Source organism: Panulirus ornatus, chromosome 21 (assembly GCF_036320965.1).
Source record: "Panulirus ornatus isolate Po-2019 chromosome 21, ASM3632096v1, whole genome shotgun sequence".
In the NCBI taxonomy this organism is placed as follows: domain Eukaryota; kingdom Metazoa; phylum Arthropoda; class Malacostraca; order Decapoda; family Palinuridae; genus Panulirus; species Panulirus ornatus.
Genome location: NC_092244.1, coordinates 28066802 through 28085326, shown reverse-complemented (window position 1 = coordinate 28085326; position 18525 = coordinate 28066802). Strand labels below are relative to the sequence as shown.

The following is an 18525-nucleotide window of genomic DNA, read 5'->3' as shown; positions in this document are numbered from 1 at the left end:
CAGGTGTTTGCTTTGAAGAATGTATGTGAGAAATACTTAGAAAAGCAAATGGATTTGTATGTAGCATTTATGGATCTGGAGAAGGCATATGATAGAGTTGACAGAGATGCTCTGTGGAAGGTATTAAGAATATATGGTGTGGGAGGCAAGTTGTTAGAAGCAATGAAAAGTTTTTATCGAGGATGTAAGGCATGTGTACGTGTAGGAAGAGAGGAAAGTGATTGGTTCTCAGTGAATGTAGGTTTGCGGCAGGGGTGTGTGATGTCTCCATGGTTGTTTAATTTGTTTATGGATGGGGTTGTTAGGGAGGTGAATGCAAGAGTTTTGGAAAGAGGGGCAAGTATGAAGTCTGTTGGGGATGAGAGAGCTTGGGAAGTGAGTCAGTTGTTGTTCGCTGATGATACAGCGCTGGTGGCTGATTCATGTGAGAAACTGCAGAAGCTGGTGACTGAGTTTGGTAAAGTGTGTGAAAGAAGAAAGTTAAGAGTAAATGTGAATAAGAGCAAGGTTATTAGGTACAGTAGGGTTGAGGGTCAAGTCAATTGGGAGGTGAGTTTGAATGGAGAAAAACTGGAGGAAGTGAAGTGTTTTAGATATCTGGGAGTGGATCTGGCAGCGGATGGAACCATGGAAGCGGAAGTGGATCATAGGGTGGGGGAGGGGGCGAAAATTCTGGGAGCCTTGAAGAATGTGTGGAAGTCGAGAACATTATCTCGGAAAGCAAAAATGGGTATGTTTGAAGGAATAGTGGTTCCAACAATGTTGTATGGTTGCGAGGCGTGGACTATGGATAGAGTTGTGCGCAGGAGGATGGATGTGCTGGAAATGAGATGTCTGAGGACAATGTGTGGTGTGAGGTGGTTTGATCGAGTAAGTAACGTAAGGGTAAGAGAGATGTGTGGAAATAAAAAGAGCGTGGTTGAGAGAGCAGAAGAGGGTGTTTTGAAATGGTTTGGTCACATGGAGAGAATGAGTGAGGAAAGATTGACCAAGAGGATATATGTGTCGGAGGTGGAGGGAACGAGGAGAAGAGGGAGACCAAATTGGAGGTGGAAAGATGGAGTGAAAAAGATTTTGTGTGATCGGGGCCTGAACATGCAGGAGGGTGAAAGGAGGGCAAAGAATAGAGTGAATTGGAGCGATGTGGTATACCGGGGTTGACGTGCTGTCAGTGGATTGAATCAAGGCATGTGTATGGGGGTGGGTTGGGCCATTTCTTTCGTCTGTTTCCTTGCGCTACCTCGCAAACGCGGGAGACAGCGACAAAGCGAAAAAAAAAAAAAAAAATATATATATATATATATATATATATATATATATATATATATATATATATATATATATATATATATATATTTATTATACTTTGACGCTGTATCCCGCGTTAGCGAGGTAGTGCAAGAAACAGACGAAAGAATGGCCCAACCCACCCACATACACATGTATATACATATACGCCCACACACGCACATATACATACCTATACATTTCAACGTATACATACATATACATACACAGACATATACATATATACACATGTACATATTCATACATGCTGCCTTCATCCATTTCCGCCGCCACACCGCCATACATGAAATGACACCCCCCTCCCAACGCGTGCGCGAGAGGTAGAGCTAGGAAAAGACAACAAAGGCCACTTTTGTTCACACTCAGTCTCCAACTGTCATGTGTAATGCACCGAAACCACAGCTCCCTTTCCACATCCAGGCTCCAAAAAACTTCCCATGGTATACCCCAGAAGCTTCACATGCCCTGGTTCAATCCATTGACAGCATGTCGCCCTGGTATACCACATCGTTCCAATTCACTCTATTCCTTGCACGCCTTTCACCCACCTGTATGTTCAGGCCCCGATCGCTCAAAATCTTTATCACTCCATCCTTCCACCTCCAATTTGGTCTTCCACTTCTCCTCGTTCCCTCCACCTCTGACACATATATCCTCTTTGTCAATCTTTCCTCACTCATTCTCACCATGTAACCAAACCATTTCAATACACCCTCTTCTCCTCTCTCAACCACAATCTTTTTATTCCCACACATCTCTCTTACCCTTTCATCACTTACTCAATCAAACCACCTCGCATAAAACATTGTCCTCAAACATCTCATTTCCAACACATCCACCCGCCTCCGCACAACCCTATCTATCGCCCATGCCTTACAATCATATAACATAGTTGGAACCACTATTCCTTCAAACATATCCATTTTCGCCTTTTGAGATAACGTTCTCGCCTTCCACACATTATTCAACGTTCCCACAACCTTCGCCCCCTCCCCCACTCCATTCAAACTCACCCCCTCAACTGACTTGTCCCACAATCATACTGAACCTAATAGCCTTGCTCTTATTCACATTTACTCTCAGCTTTCTTCTTTCACACACTTTACCAAACTCAGTTACCAACTTCTGCAGTTTCTCATCCGAATCAGCCACCAGCGTTGTCAACACAGACTCACTTCCCAAGCCCTTTCATCCACAACAGACTTCATACTTGCCCCTCTTTCCAAAACTCTTGCATTCACCTCCCTAACAACCCCATCCATAAACAAATTAAACAACCATGGAGACATCACACACCCCTGCCGCAAACCTACATTCACTGAGAACCAATTACTTTCCTCTCTTCCTACACGTACACATGCCTTACATCCTCGATAAAAACTTTTCACTGCTTCTAACAACTTGCCTCCCACACCATATATTCTTAATACCTTCCACAGAGCATCTCTATCAACTCTATCATATGCCTTCTCCAGATCCATAAATGCTACATACAAATCCATTTTCTTTTCTAAGTATTTCTCACATACATTCTTCAAAGCAAACACCTGATCCACACATCCTCTACCACTTCTGAAACTACACTGCTCTTCCCCAGTCTGATGCTCTGTACATGCCTTCACCCTCTCAATCAATAACCTCTCATATAATTTCCCAGGAATACTCATCAAACTTATACCTCTGTAATTTGAACACTCACCTTTATCCCCTTCGCCTTTGTGCAATGACACTGTGCATGCATTCCGCCAATACACAGGCACTTCACCAGGAGCCATACATACACTGAATATCCTCATTAACCAGTCAACAACACAGTCAGCCCTTTTTGAATAAATTCCATTGCAATACCATCCAAACCCGCCGCCTTTTCGGCTTTCATCATCCGCAAAGCTTTCACTACCTCTTCTCTGTTTACCAATCCATCTCCCTGACCCTCTCACTTCGCACACCACCCTATATCTGCCACTCTATCATCTAACTATTCAACAAACCTTCAAAATACTCACTCCATCTCCTTCTCACATCACCACTACTTATGTTCCCATTTGTTCTCTTGTCTTACGCACTTTATTTACCTCCTTCCAAAACATCTTTTTATTCTCCCTAAAATTTAATGATACTCTCTCACCCCAACTCTCATTTGCCCTCTTTTTCGCCTCTTGCACCATTCTCTTGACCTCCTGCCTCTTGCTTTTATACATCTCCCAGTCATTTGCACTATTTACCTGCAAAAATCGTCCAAATGCCGCTCTCATCTCTTTCACTAATAATCTTACTTCTTCATCCCACCACTCACTACCCTTTCCAATCTGCCCACCTCCCATGCTTCTCATGACACAGGCATCTTTTGTGCAAGCCATCACTGCTTCCCTAAATATATCCAATTCCTCTGCCATTCCCCTTACGTCCTTTGGTGTCACCTTTTTCCATTCTGCACTCAGTCTCTCCTGGTACTTCCTCACACAAGTGTCCTTCCCAAGCTCACTTACTCTAACCAATTTCTTCACCCCACCATTCTCGTTTCTTTTCTGAAAACTTTTTACAAATCTTCACCTTCGCTTTCACAAGATAATGATCAGACATCCCTCCAGTTGCACCTCTCAGCACATTAACATCCAAAAGCCTCTCTCTCACGCGCCTATCAATTAATACGTAATCCAATAACGCTCTCTGGCCATTTCTCCTACTTACATACGTATACTTATGTATATCTCTCTTCTTAAACCAGGTATTCCCAATCACCAGTCCTTTCTCAGCACACAAATCTACAAGCTCTTCACCATTTCCATTTACAACACTGAGCACCCCATGTACACCAATCATTCCCTCAACTGACACATTACTCACCTTTGCACTCAAATCACCAATCACTATAACCCGGTCTCGTGTATCAAAACTGCTAAGACACTCACTCAGCTGCTTCTAAAACACTTGCCTTTCATGGTCTTTCTTCTCATGCCCAAGTGCATAGGCTCCAATAATCACCCATCTCTCTCCATCCACTTTCAGAAGTGGTTGAGGATGTGTGGATCAGGTGTTTGCTTTGAAAAATGTATGTGAGAAATACTTAGAAAAACAAATGGATTTGTATGTAGCATTTATGGATCTGGAGAAGGCATATGATAGAGTTGATAGAGATGCTCTGTGGAAGGTATTAAGAGTATATGGTGTGGGAGGCAAGTTGTTAAATGCAGTAAAAAGTTTTTATCGAGGATGTAACGCATGTGTACGAGTAGGAAGAGAGGAAAGTGATCGGTTTTCAGTGAATGTCGGTTTGCGGCAGGGGTGCGTGATGTCTCCATGGTTGTTTAATTTGTTTATGGATGGGGGTTGTTAGGGAGGTGAATGCAAGAGTTTGGGAGGGAGGGGCAAGTATGCAGTCTGTTGTGGAGAGGGCTTGGGAAGTGAGTCAGTTGTTGTTCGCCGATGATACAGCGCTGGTGGCTGATTCATGTGAGAAACTGCAGAAGCTGGTGACTGAGTTTGGTAAAGTGTGTGAAACAAGAAACCTGGGAGTAAATGTGAATAAGAGCAAGGTTATTAGGTTCAGTAGGGTTGAGGGACAAGTCACTTGGGAGGTAAGTTTGAATGGAGAAAAACTGAAGGAAGTGAAGTGTTTTAGATATCTGGGACTGGAGTTGGCAGCAGATGGAACTACGGAAGCGGAAGTGAGTCCCAGGGTGGGGGAGGGGGCGAAAGTTTTGGGAGCGTTGAAAAATGTGTGGAAGGCGTAAACTTTTTCTCGCAAAGCAAAATCGGGTATGTTTGAGGGAAAAATGGTTCCAATGATGTTATATGGTTGCGAGGTGTGGGCTATAGATAGAGTTGTGCGGAGGAGGGTGGATGTGCTGGAAATGAGATGTTTGAGGACAATATGTGGTGTGAGGTGGTTTGATCGAGTAAGTAATGAAAGGGTAAGAGAGATGTGTGGTAATAAAAAGAGTGTGGTTGAGAGAGCAGAAGAGGGTGTATTGAAATGATTTGGTCACATGGAGAGAATGAGTGAGGAAAGATTGACAAAAAGGATATTTGTATCAGAGGTGCAGGGAACGAGAAATGGGAGACCAAATTGGAGGTGGAAGGACGGAGTGAAAATAATTCTGAGCGATCGGGGCCTGAACATGCAGGAGGGTGAAAGGCTTGCAAGGAATAGAGTGAATTGGAAAGATGTGGTATATCGGGGTCGACATGCTATGAATGGATTGAACCAGGGTATGTGAAGCGTCTGGGGTAAACCATGGAAAGTTTTGTGGGGCCTGGGTGTGGAAAGGGAGCCTTGGTTTCGGTGCATTACACGTGACAGCTAGAGACTGAGTGTGAACGAATGTGGCCTTTGTTGTCTTTTTCCTTGCACTAACTCGCGCGCGTTAGGGAGAGAGAGAGAGAGAGAGAGAGAGAGAGAGAGAGAGAGAGAGAGAGAGAGAGAGAGAGAGAGAGAGAGAGAGAGAGAGAGATGGGGGGGGGGTTCTTAGAAAGCAAATTCTAATAAAATTTACCGAGGTGTATCAGATGTAGTGTGAGGAGTTTTGATGCTAGCATCTGTAGGTCCTCCTTCGGGCAGCGAAGCCACAGCCACTCTAAGGTGTTTGGCAGTAAGTTGGGTGACGTCACCCGGCCCGAGAACTCGGTCAACGTACAGCTGCTTGAATTTAGGGCTTTTATAAATGCATCGGATTTTTCTTTGCTCTTGGAATAATGCTTTGTGAGATGCAACTGTATGGTAGCTGTTGTTTTGGCTAATGCTTCAAGAGCCGTTTGAAGGTCAGAATGGCGTTCTGAATCCTGTAGAATTTCTATCTTCATTTCTTTCGGAGTGGTCAGTGAAAGTATAGGTGGGAGAGCCTTCAAGTAGAAACCAGTATTATTCCACTTTCTTTTGTTCGATAACTCGTCAGCAACTTTTTGCACCACGATTGGATGATTCTTGGATTCCATCACAAGCATCAAATGTGTTTCAATAGAAGCAGAACCATCATAGATCGTAGGTATAGGTAGCAGCTGGAGGATATCAGAAATATATCTTGATATGTCTTTGTCTGGTAGGGCGGTAAGTGCTCCTGTTAGTCGAAATAATATCTCTTCAAAAGTGCTTATGTTCAGCCTTTTTGATCCACCAATCAACAGTTGTTGTATCACATTTGTTTTATTGTCTAGTGCAGGTGACTGGTGGCTGGTATGATCCTGTTCACATATCGGATCTAACAGTTTCCTAATAATAGATCGACTGGCGGCATGCTCCTGAAATCCACGATGCAAATATGACCAAATCCAAATCAGTTTAAGACCTTGCCGGGATCGCTTCCTTGTGAGATACGAAGAGAGAACATCTACGCGTGGCAAACCAAGGCTCTTACATTTCTCTGTTAAAGTACGCACAGTGTCTTTTGAAAGGTCAAACTCATAATTTCTTACACACTGCAGTGCTATATCGTCATAAAGAGTCAGAAACTGCTTACATTTCCCTTCTGAGTTACCAACTTTTCCAGTCAACCTTTCTGTCAGTTTCCCCGTCAGCAGATCTCTTAACTCATCATAGAGCTCTGTGACGGTGGTAAATCCATTGAATTTCTCGGGACACTCCACCCACAGTAAGGTCACCAATGTCAGGATCAGTGGGTTAGTGAGTTGCCGCCTTGTTATGAACTCTGCGATTTTTTCTTTGACATCTACTTTCATGTTTGCCCTCTTGTCTATATGATCGACTAAAATGTCTAGCATATTATCAATATACTGTGAGTGAAGATTTGGGGCGATACCCTTAACCAGAAGGTCTAAACAGAGTTTACCTGATGGAATAAGTGGGACGAGAGGATCTCCACATCCAGGACGTGTAGTCACTATGACTCGTACTTTCCCTGCCACTTGAAGAATATCTTTAACTAAAATCTCTGAATCTTCATTGGCTTCATCATAACCATCGATCAGTATGATAGTTCTCAACCTCAAAATGATGTCTCTAAAAAAATCTAAGTCACCACAAGATCTTTGCAGAGTCTTTTGAAGCAACTGTTTAAGCAGCTGATCGAAAGATCGGATGCCGGACTCTCGACACTGTGTGTACAACATAATGTCCACCTGGTCAAGATCATTTACAGACTTTTGATCACTAACCCATTTTTCAATTAGATATTTTAGGAGAGTAGTTTTACCCATGCCTCCCTCACCAGTCATAATGATGACGTCTGGCTTACTTCCATCTTTCCGTGTCACCCGTAAGATTTCCTCACATTTCACACCTCGATTTTTTCCCGTCTGAGACGGCCGACCACTCACTACTTTATCCTCTTCAATTTGAAGATCTATGAAGGCAAGACTTGGATTAAACTGCACATTACGACGGAGCCAAGGAGCTGGATCTATCTTGCATATAACCTGGTACTGTTCAGCGAGTTCTTTAAAGCCCAACTGTTTGACCTTCTGTATGATGTGTTCGCCATAATCTTGTATTTCCTGCTGAAGCTGTTTCAGTTCTAGTAAATCAGCAGGTTGTAGGGTTTCTCTGATTTTAGCATTTATACTTATAAATTGTTGAGATAGTTCTGTACACAGCCGAGAAACCGTTTGACTGCTTTTCCCAAAACGAACAGCAGCACTTTGGTATATATTTTCTATCAATTGTTGTAATTCGGACAATTTTTGATCAAGGGAATGCTGAGTTAAACACTGTTCCTCATGAACTATATTATTACGAAGCTGTTTTAAACGAAACAATAAATTTTCTAATGATGGTCCAAAAGTCTTCCACACAGGGTCGGTACTGTCGGCCAGGCCACACGTCAACTGCAGCAATGTATACAGTAAACTAATATCATAGCTTCCTACATCATCAGGTGTGCTTGAGGTCAGCTTACGTCTCTGGTCTTGGTTAAAGTCATTCTTGAATTTTTTCCGACTGTACCCAGGCTGACTAAGCAAGTGACCTTGTATCGGATGTCCTCCTTGATAACCCCACTCAAACACCCACATCAAAGCATTCTTGCCAAGTTTTAATGAAAGAACATATCGCACATAACAAAGGTCCACTTCTTCTATGCAAGATAATGACGGTGTGGTCGACATCTTGTCTGATATTTCACATCTCCTTAAGTTCCGTTTTACCTACATCACATAATAGTGTTTAAGCACGTCATAACTTCATTGTCTTAGCACGGATCTAGATTTCCATTTCTAACTTTCACGGAAAGTTCTTAAAAGCAAGTGCCAAATAGTTAAAAGACATATTGAATGCACTTGAGAGGATAGTTTTTCCAAAATGAGCAGATAACACTTCATAAACTTTCTGTACACCAATGGATGTATCACTGAGAAACTCGCTGATGCAGCGATGCCAACTCACCACATTACGCTGTATGTTCATCAGCAAAACCAGCTCAATTCAACCAAACCCACAATTCTTTTTTAGAAATTCGTCGAGTTAACATATCAATGTCCTCTTTTCATATAACATGTAGATACAATGTACACATCTGTCGCTGGACTGCCAATAAGATTGCTATATATGTTTGTGCATGTGAGGTGCCTCCGAACGAGAACCTTCTCTGGGAGGGTGTGAGATGCCACTCCTCGTTGAGTGGCGTACCTACACGAGGATCTGTGAAGAAGAGCAGGTGCCCTAAGCCCTTCCATTTTTTTTGGTATCTCCTCAACCCTTCCCCAACCCGGTGCTTCCCATTTGAAGTATCATTATTTTGAGGTTGCAGGACTTGTATTATATCTCACATAAAAGCCGTTGTCCTGTAAATCTGCCAATCTGGTAACTCTACTCCTGGGTTAAGATAAGCTTGCCAGTTTGTCTCCCATCGAGCCAAACAAACCTGAACGTTGATAATACTTGAGAAAAACTGGGCTTGGCTTGGCTCCTGCGGCCTTTATGTTCGGGTTTCCTATAGTTACTGAAAGTGAACTACCAGCATATTTCTCGTGAACGCATAGGGATGCTTCAGTTACTGTTCAGCACACAAGGGCGTATTTCCGGATTTCCCACAAACTTAATTTCTCGTGATACTCCTTATATCTGCGTCTTGTAATAGTTTTTCGTCGGCACGACAGTTGAAGATTTATGGGAATCATTGGGACCCATTAATAGGGGAAACTAGATAAAAATGAATAACTTTGTCGCCCAGTTTGCCAGCAAACATATGTATATTCTGTCGTTTTATATGGAATTGGAATGCAGTATTGTTTACTGATATTTCAGGTGTAATGTACATAAAAGCTGTAGGTTATGTATGTGGATAAGAATCCTCTATATTTAACTTTCTGTGATTATCTGTAATCTTAACTTCCAGGTATCATAACCCAACGATTTAACAATGTCATACAATCTTTAAATTTTCACTTTGGAATCTGGTGAGTGCTTTATTATGACCAAGTGAGTCATGAGTTTCAGCTGCTGCAGCACTTGTAACTTTATGATACACAACAAATGAACCCGACTTCAGTATAAGAGTTTGATGTATGTGAAAAAATTAGATTCAGGTGAAACTATAGTATATAAACTTTACTATCTGAGTAAATAAAGAGTTCAATGCTCAACTGGGTTACAACACATTTCCTTCCCCGTGAGCACATAAGACTACACTGCTGCTAAAGTTTAATTTAAAGAGTTACAGAACTCCATCCTTCTCATTCGATAGTTGTAACAGCGACCTCCTTGGCGACCACACTAACCCTCCTAATGGAGAGTCTTCCTCTCCCTTCACCCTGGGAACTCTGACGTCCTTCCTAACGAGGATCTTGGTACGTGGTTACTTGGCATATTGGTTTGAAAGATGTTGCTCCCTTTTTCCTAGAACTTCATAATCCGAAGCGTCGATTCCACCGGAAATAGAAGCCCCTTTGAACGTGCTCCTTGCGAAGACTATATATGGTTCTTTGATAGGTAGGAGGGTCTCTTTCCCAAAACTTAATGCTAGACATAATCATTTGTTCCACAACTTGCTAAGTGGGCTCATCGAAGGGTGCTTTCGATTTTGGACTCACATGGCCTGGATCAGTAAGAAGCCCCTCCATCTTAGTTCTGTTCCGGCCCGCACGACACAGAGATTGCAATTCTCAACTGGCTGACAGATAAAGGTAAGACCACAGAGCGTAAAGTACTAAGCCACCCACCTGTCGTACCCGGAAAGGCTTGTTTAGTCTCTTCAGAAAGGATCCAATGAATCATCAACGGCTCTGTTTACTGTTCTCATCCTTAGTTTCCCCTAACCCATACTCTGCTATAGTCCCTGTACCTGCTCTAGCTTCTCCAGTGATGACATACTTTTGGAACATGGTGTCCCGGTACCTTTGACAGACCCAAACCACACCCTATATGATCAAACCTCATCCCCCGGCCCCTCTTCATTTCTGGCGCCAGACCCTCGGTTTCATTGTCTTTTTCATCACATGTTGGTCATTCAGTCCAAACTTTTAACGCAGACTCCCTGTAGGTAATCAAAACCGAAAGCTCTGAAGCTCAGGCAATCGGCTTTCAATTTACAGAAATTCCAAACCTCATTCAATCTCGCCATCAGCGCTATTGGAAACCCACCTCCCCTCTTAAGTATACCATCCTGCTTGTTGTCTGACTCCCCCGTTCATACCTAGCTTCTTTTCCTCGATCCTTCCTGACCTCTACAGGGTATGATGCAGCCTTTTCCAGTATAGTTCCCAACTTGTTTCCCAATACTTTGTTCATCTCTCCCGGCGATCCCTACATGGATCATAACTCAGCGTCTAGCACTGGCATCCCATATCTTAGATCTGTTGAGGTATGACGTCACAGCATTGGTCTGCTTTGAGTGGTATAGAGATTACGAAACATAATGGTAAATAATTCATAAAAAAGAAAAAAAAGTAACACTCCATGTTTCCTTCGCTGACTAGTCTTTTTACAGTGTTACAGGTCTATTTCACTGACCCTGCCGTAATTCATTTCAAATTCAGTGGATTTCTAATGCATTTTTTTTTTTTATAATTTTCGGTTGATCATAAATCATTAAAATATATTTAGAAAAGCAACAAACTTCTTATGTAAACAAATTTAATCAACAAACTGGGTATCTTTACAGTCACACGAGTGCAAATCTGTGGAAAACATGACGTTGGTCTAAACGGAATCCAAAAGAATTGTATTAGGATTGGTGAAATATATCATTTGCCTCTGCAGAAGGCACTCGACCAATTAATCTCAGATTTCCTTAGGGTTAATCAGTTGAAGAAGTTCCATATGAAGTGTTGAACGTCCCTAAACAGTGAAAATATCAAGCCTAATAGGGTCCTCATAGGTCGATGGCCGTAAAACCATGAACACACATAGCGAAAACCGAGAGAATTGCTGGAGGATTGTGTAAATGTACTTGTTATCATTGTAGGAGATACAGTCGATGATGGATGGAATCCTTTCTGAATCCGTGAAGGAGGCTAGTACACTGTGGTTTCCCTGGGAAGCATGGACTTCCCCTAAACCAAATTGTAAGAGGAGTACGTTAAGGTCGGGAATGTGGGAAATACGTCTGCATTACTATAGTAAATCGACTAATGAATTCCCTTGAATTTCGGTATAGAATGCCATGATTATCTAAGTTATTAGTAGACTGGGTCTCCTACAGCATTCTGGGTGAATTTCACCAATCCTACTGGAATCCTATTATATTTGGAGAAAAATCTCGTCAGCTTGAGATGTTGTTAGGGGTTTGGATACGTTTGTCTTGATTTTTTTTTCTTTTATAATTCACGTATGGTCACAGTAAGTTAACTCAGTATTTTATCCTATATTCATGATCCTCACCACTTTCCATTTCATATCCCAAGCTGTTTTTGGTATATTGCTTCTCTGATACTTTATAAGATTATGTGTACTAGGGGAACATAGTTAGGTCCTATATTCTTTGATTTTGGTAATTTTTACACTAATATTTTCAATTATCCTTATACTTTTCCAAATCCCTCCCCTCCTCCTCCTCTTTCAGCTATTATTATTGGAAAAAAAATGCTCCATGTCAGACAGATTAGTCTAAATAAGTATAATTACACATAAAGGTGTTGATAAGTGGTAAAATGCCAGATTAGGCAAATGACAGAAATAACATGGGTATGGATGAAATGCGTGTATTTCCTACATGAGTATATGCATACACTCATATACATGTATAGACATGTACATATTCATACAATACCTACACATTCATATACATATATAATGTACATATTCATACTTGCATGCCTTCATCCATTCCCAGTACTACCCCTCCCCATAGGAAACAGCATTGCCACCCCCAGTATCAGTGAGGTAGCGCCAGGAAACAGATGAGAAATGCCACATTTTCTTACTCTCATTTTCAGCTCACTCTCATTTTTAAGCTGTCATGGAATGCACCGAAACCATAGCCCCCTATCCACATCTAGGCCTCACAGACCTGTCCATGGTTTACTCCAGACATTTCACATTCCCTAGTTCAGTCCATTGATGGCATGTCGACCCTAGTATACCACATCGTTCCAATTCACTCTTCCGTGTACGCCTTTTATCTTCCTGCGTATTCAGGCCTTGATTGCTCCATCCTTCCACTTCCAGTTTGATCTGCTTCTCCTTGTTCCCTCTGCCTCTGGTACAATATCCTCTTTGTCAATATTTCTCCACTCATTCACTCCATATGTCCAAACTGTTTCAACACACACTTCTGGTCTCTTAACCACTCTCTTTTTATTGCCACACAACTCTGTTGCCCATTACTTACTTTCTGGATCAAACCACCTCACACAACATAATGTCCTCAAAAAGTTTCATTTCCAACTCAAGCACCATCCTCCACACAACCCTATCTATACACCATGCTTCGCAACCATATGATATTGTTTGAACTACTATTCCTTCAAACATACCCATTTTTGCTCTCCAAGATAATGTTCTCTCTTTCAACACATTCTTCATCGCTCCCAGAACCTTCACTCCCCCTCCCCTACCCTATGACTCAGTTTCACTTCCATGGTTCCATTCATTTCCAAATCCACACTCAGTGATACTCTCTTACCCCAACTCTCATTTGTCCTTTTTTTTCATCCCCTGCACCTTCCTCTTGACTTCCTGCTATTTTTTCTTATACATCTCCCAGTCATTTGCACTCCTTCCTTGCAAGCACTGTCCAAACGCCTCTCTTTTCCCTTTCACTAGCATCTTTAGTTCATTCCTCCACTCTTTACCCTTTCTAATCTGCCCACCACTCACAACCCTTTCTAATCTGCCCACCTCCCACTTTTCCCATGCCACATGTATCTCTTGCACCTACCATTCTTTTATACATCCCATTCCTCACCCACTTTTCTCACTTCATTTGCTCTCATCTTTGCCATTCTACACTTAATCTCTCCAGGTATTTCTTCACACGTTTCTTTTTCGAGCTCACTTACTCTTACCATTCACTTTTTCCCTACATTGTCTCCTCTCTTTTGAAAACCCTGAGCAAATCTTCACATTCACCTCCACAAGATAGTGATCAGACATCCCACCAGCTGCCCCTCTCTGCACATTTACATCCAAAAGTGTCTCTTTTACATGCCTATCAATTAATGCGTAACCTAAGAATGACCTTTAACCATTTTTCCCAATTGCCAGTTTTTTCAGTACACAAATCCACAAGCTTTTCACCAATTCCATTCATAACACTGAATACTAATTATCTCCTCAACTGCCATATTTATGAACTGTGAATGTAGTATTTCTTGATAAGGAATCACAACAAATGTTCAGCTAAATTATTGCTAGTAGACAACAAAAGAATATCAAAAGAATCAAAAGGAGTAAGTGAAAGAAAGATGGAAAGGGTATTTTGAAGAACTGATGAATTTGGGAGAAAGGGAGGCAGCAGTTATAACATGCATGGGTATGGAAGATGGAAGGAAGAGAATACAAGTGCAAGAGCCCATAGTAAAAATGGGGGTAAGAAGGGCAATGATGAGGCTGAAGGTAGGAAGTGGATGGGATTATGGCTGAAATGCTGAAATACAGAGGAGAAAGTGTGGTAGAGTGAATGCTTTTAATAATTGATTTATCATGGAAACATAAGGTTGTGCCTAAGGATTGGATGAATGCTACTGTTGTTCCTTTATTCAAAGGAAATGGTGCTTAGGATGTATTTAGCAGTTATAGGGGAATAAGTCTTAAGTATACCAGGAAAAGTGTATGCAAGAATGTTGACTGATACAGTTATGGAAGTGACTGAATACAGAATGGGTTTTAGAAAAGGTAGGTATATGTGGATCAGATTTTTGTGGTAAAGAGGACCATGAAAAAGTATTTGTGAGAAGTAAGAAGTTGTATGCAGCTTTCATGGATCCAGAGAAAGCATGTGACAGAGTTGAGTGGAATGCTTTATGGGATGCTTTAAGGATGTATGGGATTGGGGGACAATTGTTGGATAGTGTGAAAGCTTTCTATAGAGGAGCAAATACATGTGTAGTGGATAGAGAGTTGAATGAAAGTTTTGGTATACATGTGGGTGTGAGGCAGGGCTGTGTGGTTTCACCTTTTGCTTTTTTTATTTATATATGTGCATGAAGTGATAAGACAGATGAAAACAAAACTGGGGAAAGGGGGTGCAGAGATTGAGTTTGGCAGTGAAATATGGTGACTAGTGGCAAGCCTGTTTGCAGATGTTCCTGTGCTGTTTACTGAGAGTGAAAAGGAGTTGCATAATGTTGTAACTTTGTTTTAGAATATGTGTAAGCATAAGCAATTGAAGGTAAATGCAATTAAAGTAAAGCACTGGTGTTTGAAAGGAAACAGAGTAAAAAGTATAGACTTTGTAAAAGCATGTAGAGTGAAAGAGGAAAGTGTACTAAATTCTGCTTTGTATATAGGGTGAGAAAGACAGGAAGAGGTGAGAGAATTTAAGTAGTTAGGAGCTGTCTTAGGTAGGATTGGTTTTACGAAAGGAGAGATAAGGGAGAGTGCAGTACAGAGTAGAAGAGTCATTAGGTCCCTTAATAAATTAAGAAAGGGGAGAGGTGTAAGTACTGAAGAGAAGAGAAGATATAACAAATTATGAAAAAGCATCATGAGAAATTATTTCTATGTTCATGTAGTGAATTTTTCATATCTGATGACTTTCTTGCTGTATTATTTTAGGGTCTTCATAGGAGACTTATGTTGGGTTAAGTCTGATGATGAAAGGGATTAGGATTTGGAGATGAAAGGTAATATATGTTTTACATTACCTGAATTTATGTTTCCTACATGTAGAGGATAATTATTCAAATCTGACATTCTTATGAGAATAGAAAGTTGTGAGAAAAAGTTTGATCATCAGCTCTAGAGAATCATATAGTAGATTCATAATAAGATTTACAATAAAATCAAGGTGACTAAAAGAACTGACTACATTAAAGTTTTTCTCTGGCACAGTTGGCAGAACCTTAGCTAGTTTAGTTGCTGGGATTTGATTTATAATTCTATTCTTCTTTCCCATATTTTGTAATTTTTCATATTTTGTATAGGTGAAATGGTCGATGTTCCTGTTAACAAAGTAAGGCCCATTGATATTTTGTGGATTATATATGTCAGAGGTGTGGCATGGAACTGTAGGCCAGTCCAAATGGTGATCCACATTATAGACACTGAAAAATAGGATAGAAAGATCCCGTACAGGTTATATTAGATTTTATGTAACACATTTTTATCCCATTCACACATTGACTTTTGCCATACAGAGGCATAGAACTACATCCACTGACTATTTTTAAATTTACAAGAATAGATATGAGTTAGGTAGGGAGGGCTGAGAAGATAAGGAAAGATATACAATCAAAATAAAAGTAGTTAGAAGAAAATCAACAGAGTTGAAACAAAACTTCTACAGAAAACTGAGATGTATGAAAGATTATTATTTATATTTTTATTTATTATACTTTGTCACTGTCTCCCATGTTAGCGAGGTAATCCAAGGAAACACGAAAGAATGGCCCAACTCACCCACATACACATGTTTATACATACATGTCCACACATACACATATACATACCTATACTTTTCAACGTATACATATATGTACATACACAGACATATACATATATACACATGTACATAATTCATACTTGTTGCCTTTATTCATTCATACACATGTACATAATTCATACTTGTTGCCTTTATTCATTCCCATCGCCACCTCGCCACACATAAAATGACAACTCCCTCCCCCACATGAATGCGAGGTAGCGCTAGGAAAAGACAACAAAGGCCACATTCATTCACACTCATTCTCTAGCTGTCATGTATAATGCACTGAAACCACAGCTCCCTTTCCACATCCAGGCCACACAAAGCTTTCCATGGTTTACCCCAGACGCTTCACATGCCCTGGTTCAATCAATTGACAGCACGTCAACCCCAGTATACCACATCATTCCAGTTTACTCTATTCCTTGCACGCCTTTCACCTTCCTGCATGTTCAGGCCCCGATTGCTTAAAATCTTTTTCACTCCATTCTTCCACCTCCAATTTGGTTTCCCACTTCTCCTTGTTCCCTCTATCTCTGACATATATATCCTCTTTGTCAATCTTTCCTCTCTCTCATTCTCTCCATGTGACCAAAACATTTCAAAACACCCTCTTATGCTCTCTCAACCACACTCTTTTTATTACTACACATCTCACCCTTTCATTACTTACTTGATCAAACCACCTCACACCACATACTGTCCTCAAACATCTCATTTCCAACACATCCACCCTCCTCCGCACAACCCTATCTATAGCCCATGCCTCACAACCATGTAGCATTGTTGGAACCACTATTCCTTCAAGTATACCCATTTTTGCTTTCCAAGATACTGTTCTCGCCTTCCGAGGCATGGGCTATACATAGAGTTGTGCTGAGGAGGGTGGATGTGATGGAAATGAGATGTTTGAGGACAATATGTTGTGTGAGGTGGTTTGATCGAGTAAGTAATGAAAGGGTAAGAGAGGTGTGTGGTAATAAAAAGAGAGTGGTTGAGAGAGCAGAAGAGGGTGTTTTGAAATGGTTTGGTCACATGGAGAAAATGAGCGAGGAAAGATTGACAAAGAGGATATATGTGTCAGAGGTGGAGGGAACGAGGAGAAGTGGGAGACCAAATTGGAGGTGGAAAGATGGAGTGAAAAAGATTTTGAGTGATTGGGGCCTGAACATGCAGAAGGTCAAAAGGCGTGCAAGGGATAGAGTGAATTGGAACGATGTGGTATACTGGGGTCGAAGTGCTGTCAATGGATTAAAGCAGGGCATGTGAAGCGTCTGGGGTAAACCATGGAAAGTTCTGTGGAGCCTGGATGTGGAAAGGGAGCTGTGGTTTCGGTGCATTATACATGACAGATAGAGACTGAGTGTGAACGAATGTGGCCTTTGTTGTTTTTTCCTAGTGCTACCTCGTGCACATGCGAGGTGAGGGGGTATTTATTTCATGTGTGGCGGGGTGGCGACGGGAATGAATAAGAGCAGACAGTATGAATTATGCACATGTGTACATATGTATATGTCTGTGTGTGTGTGTATATATATATATATATATATATATATATATATATATATATATATGTATATATATATATATATATATATATATATATATATATATATATATATATATATATATATATATCTTTCTTTTTTTCTTTCAAACTATTCGCCATTTCCCGCATTAGCGAGGTAGCGTTAAGAACAGAGGATATATATATGTCTCCATATGTCTCCATGGTTGTTTAATTTGTTTATGGATGGGGTTGTTAGGGAGGTAAATGCAAGAGTTTTGGAAAGAGGGGCAAGTATGAAGTCTGTTGGGGATGAGAGAGCTTGGGAAGTGAGTCAGTTGTTGTTCGCTGATGATACAGCGCTGGTGGCGGATTCATGTGAGAAACTGCAGAAGCTGGTGACGGAGTTTGGTAAAGTGTGTGGAAGAAGAAAGTTAAGAGTAAATGTCAATAAGAGCAAGGTTATTAGGTACAGTAGGGTTGAGGGTCAAGTCAATTGGGAGGTGAGTTTGAATGGTGAGAGGCTGGAGGAAGTGAAGTGTTTTAGATATCTGGGAGTGGATCTGTCAGCGGATGGAACCATGGAAGCGGAAGTGGATCATAGGGTGGGGGAGGGGGCGAAAATTTTGGGAGCCTTGAAAAATGTGTGGAAGTCGAGAACATTATCCCGGAAAGCAAAAATGGGTATGTTTGAAGGAATAGTGGTTCCAACAATGTTGTATGGTTGCGAGGCGT

The 18525-nt window shown here is 41.1% G+C and overlaps 1 protein-coding gene across 3 annotated transcripts in view; it reads right to left on the bottom strand.

Annotated features, from left to right (window-relative positions):
* Window positions 1–18525, bottom strand: part of LOC139756428 (uncharacterized) — a 100610-nt gene that overhangs the window by 2966 nt on the left and 79119 nt on the right. Inside the window, exon 1 of one of the 3 annotated variants that reach the window (XM_071675868.1) lies at window positions 5805–8638. The exons of the other annotated variants lie outside the window; for them this stretch is intronic. Within the exon in view, the coding sequence (XP_071531969.1) occupies window positions 5805–8367 (2563 nt within the window). The 5' untranslated portion in view covers window positions 8368–8638. Of the gene's footprint in view, window positions 1–5804; window positions 8639–18525 lie in introns of those variants that run through there. 3 annotated transcript variants of the gene reach the window in all.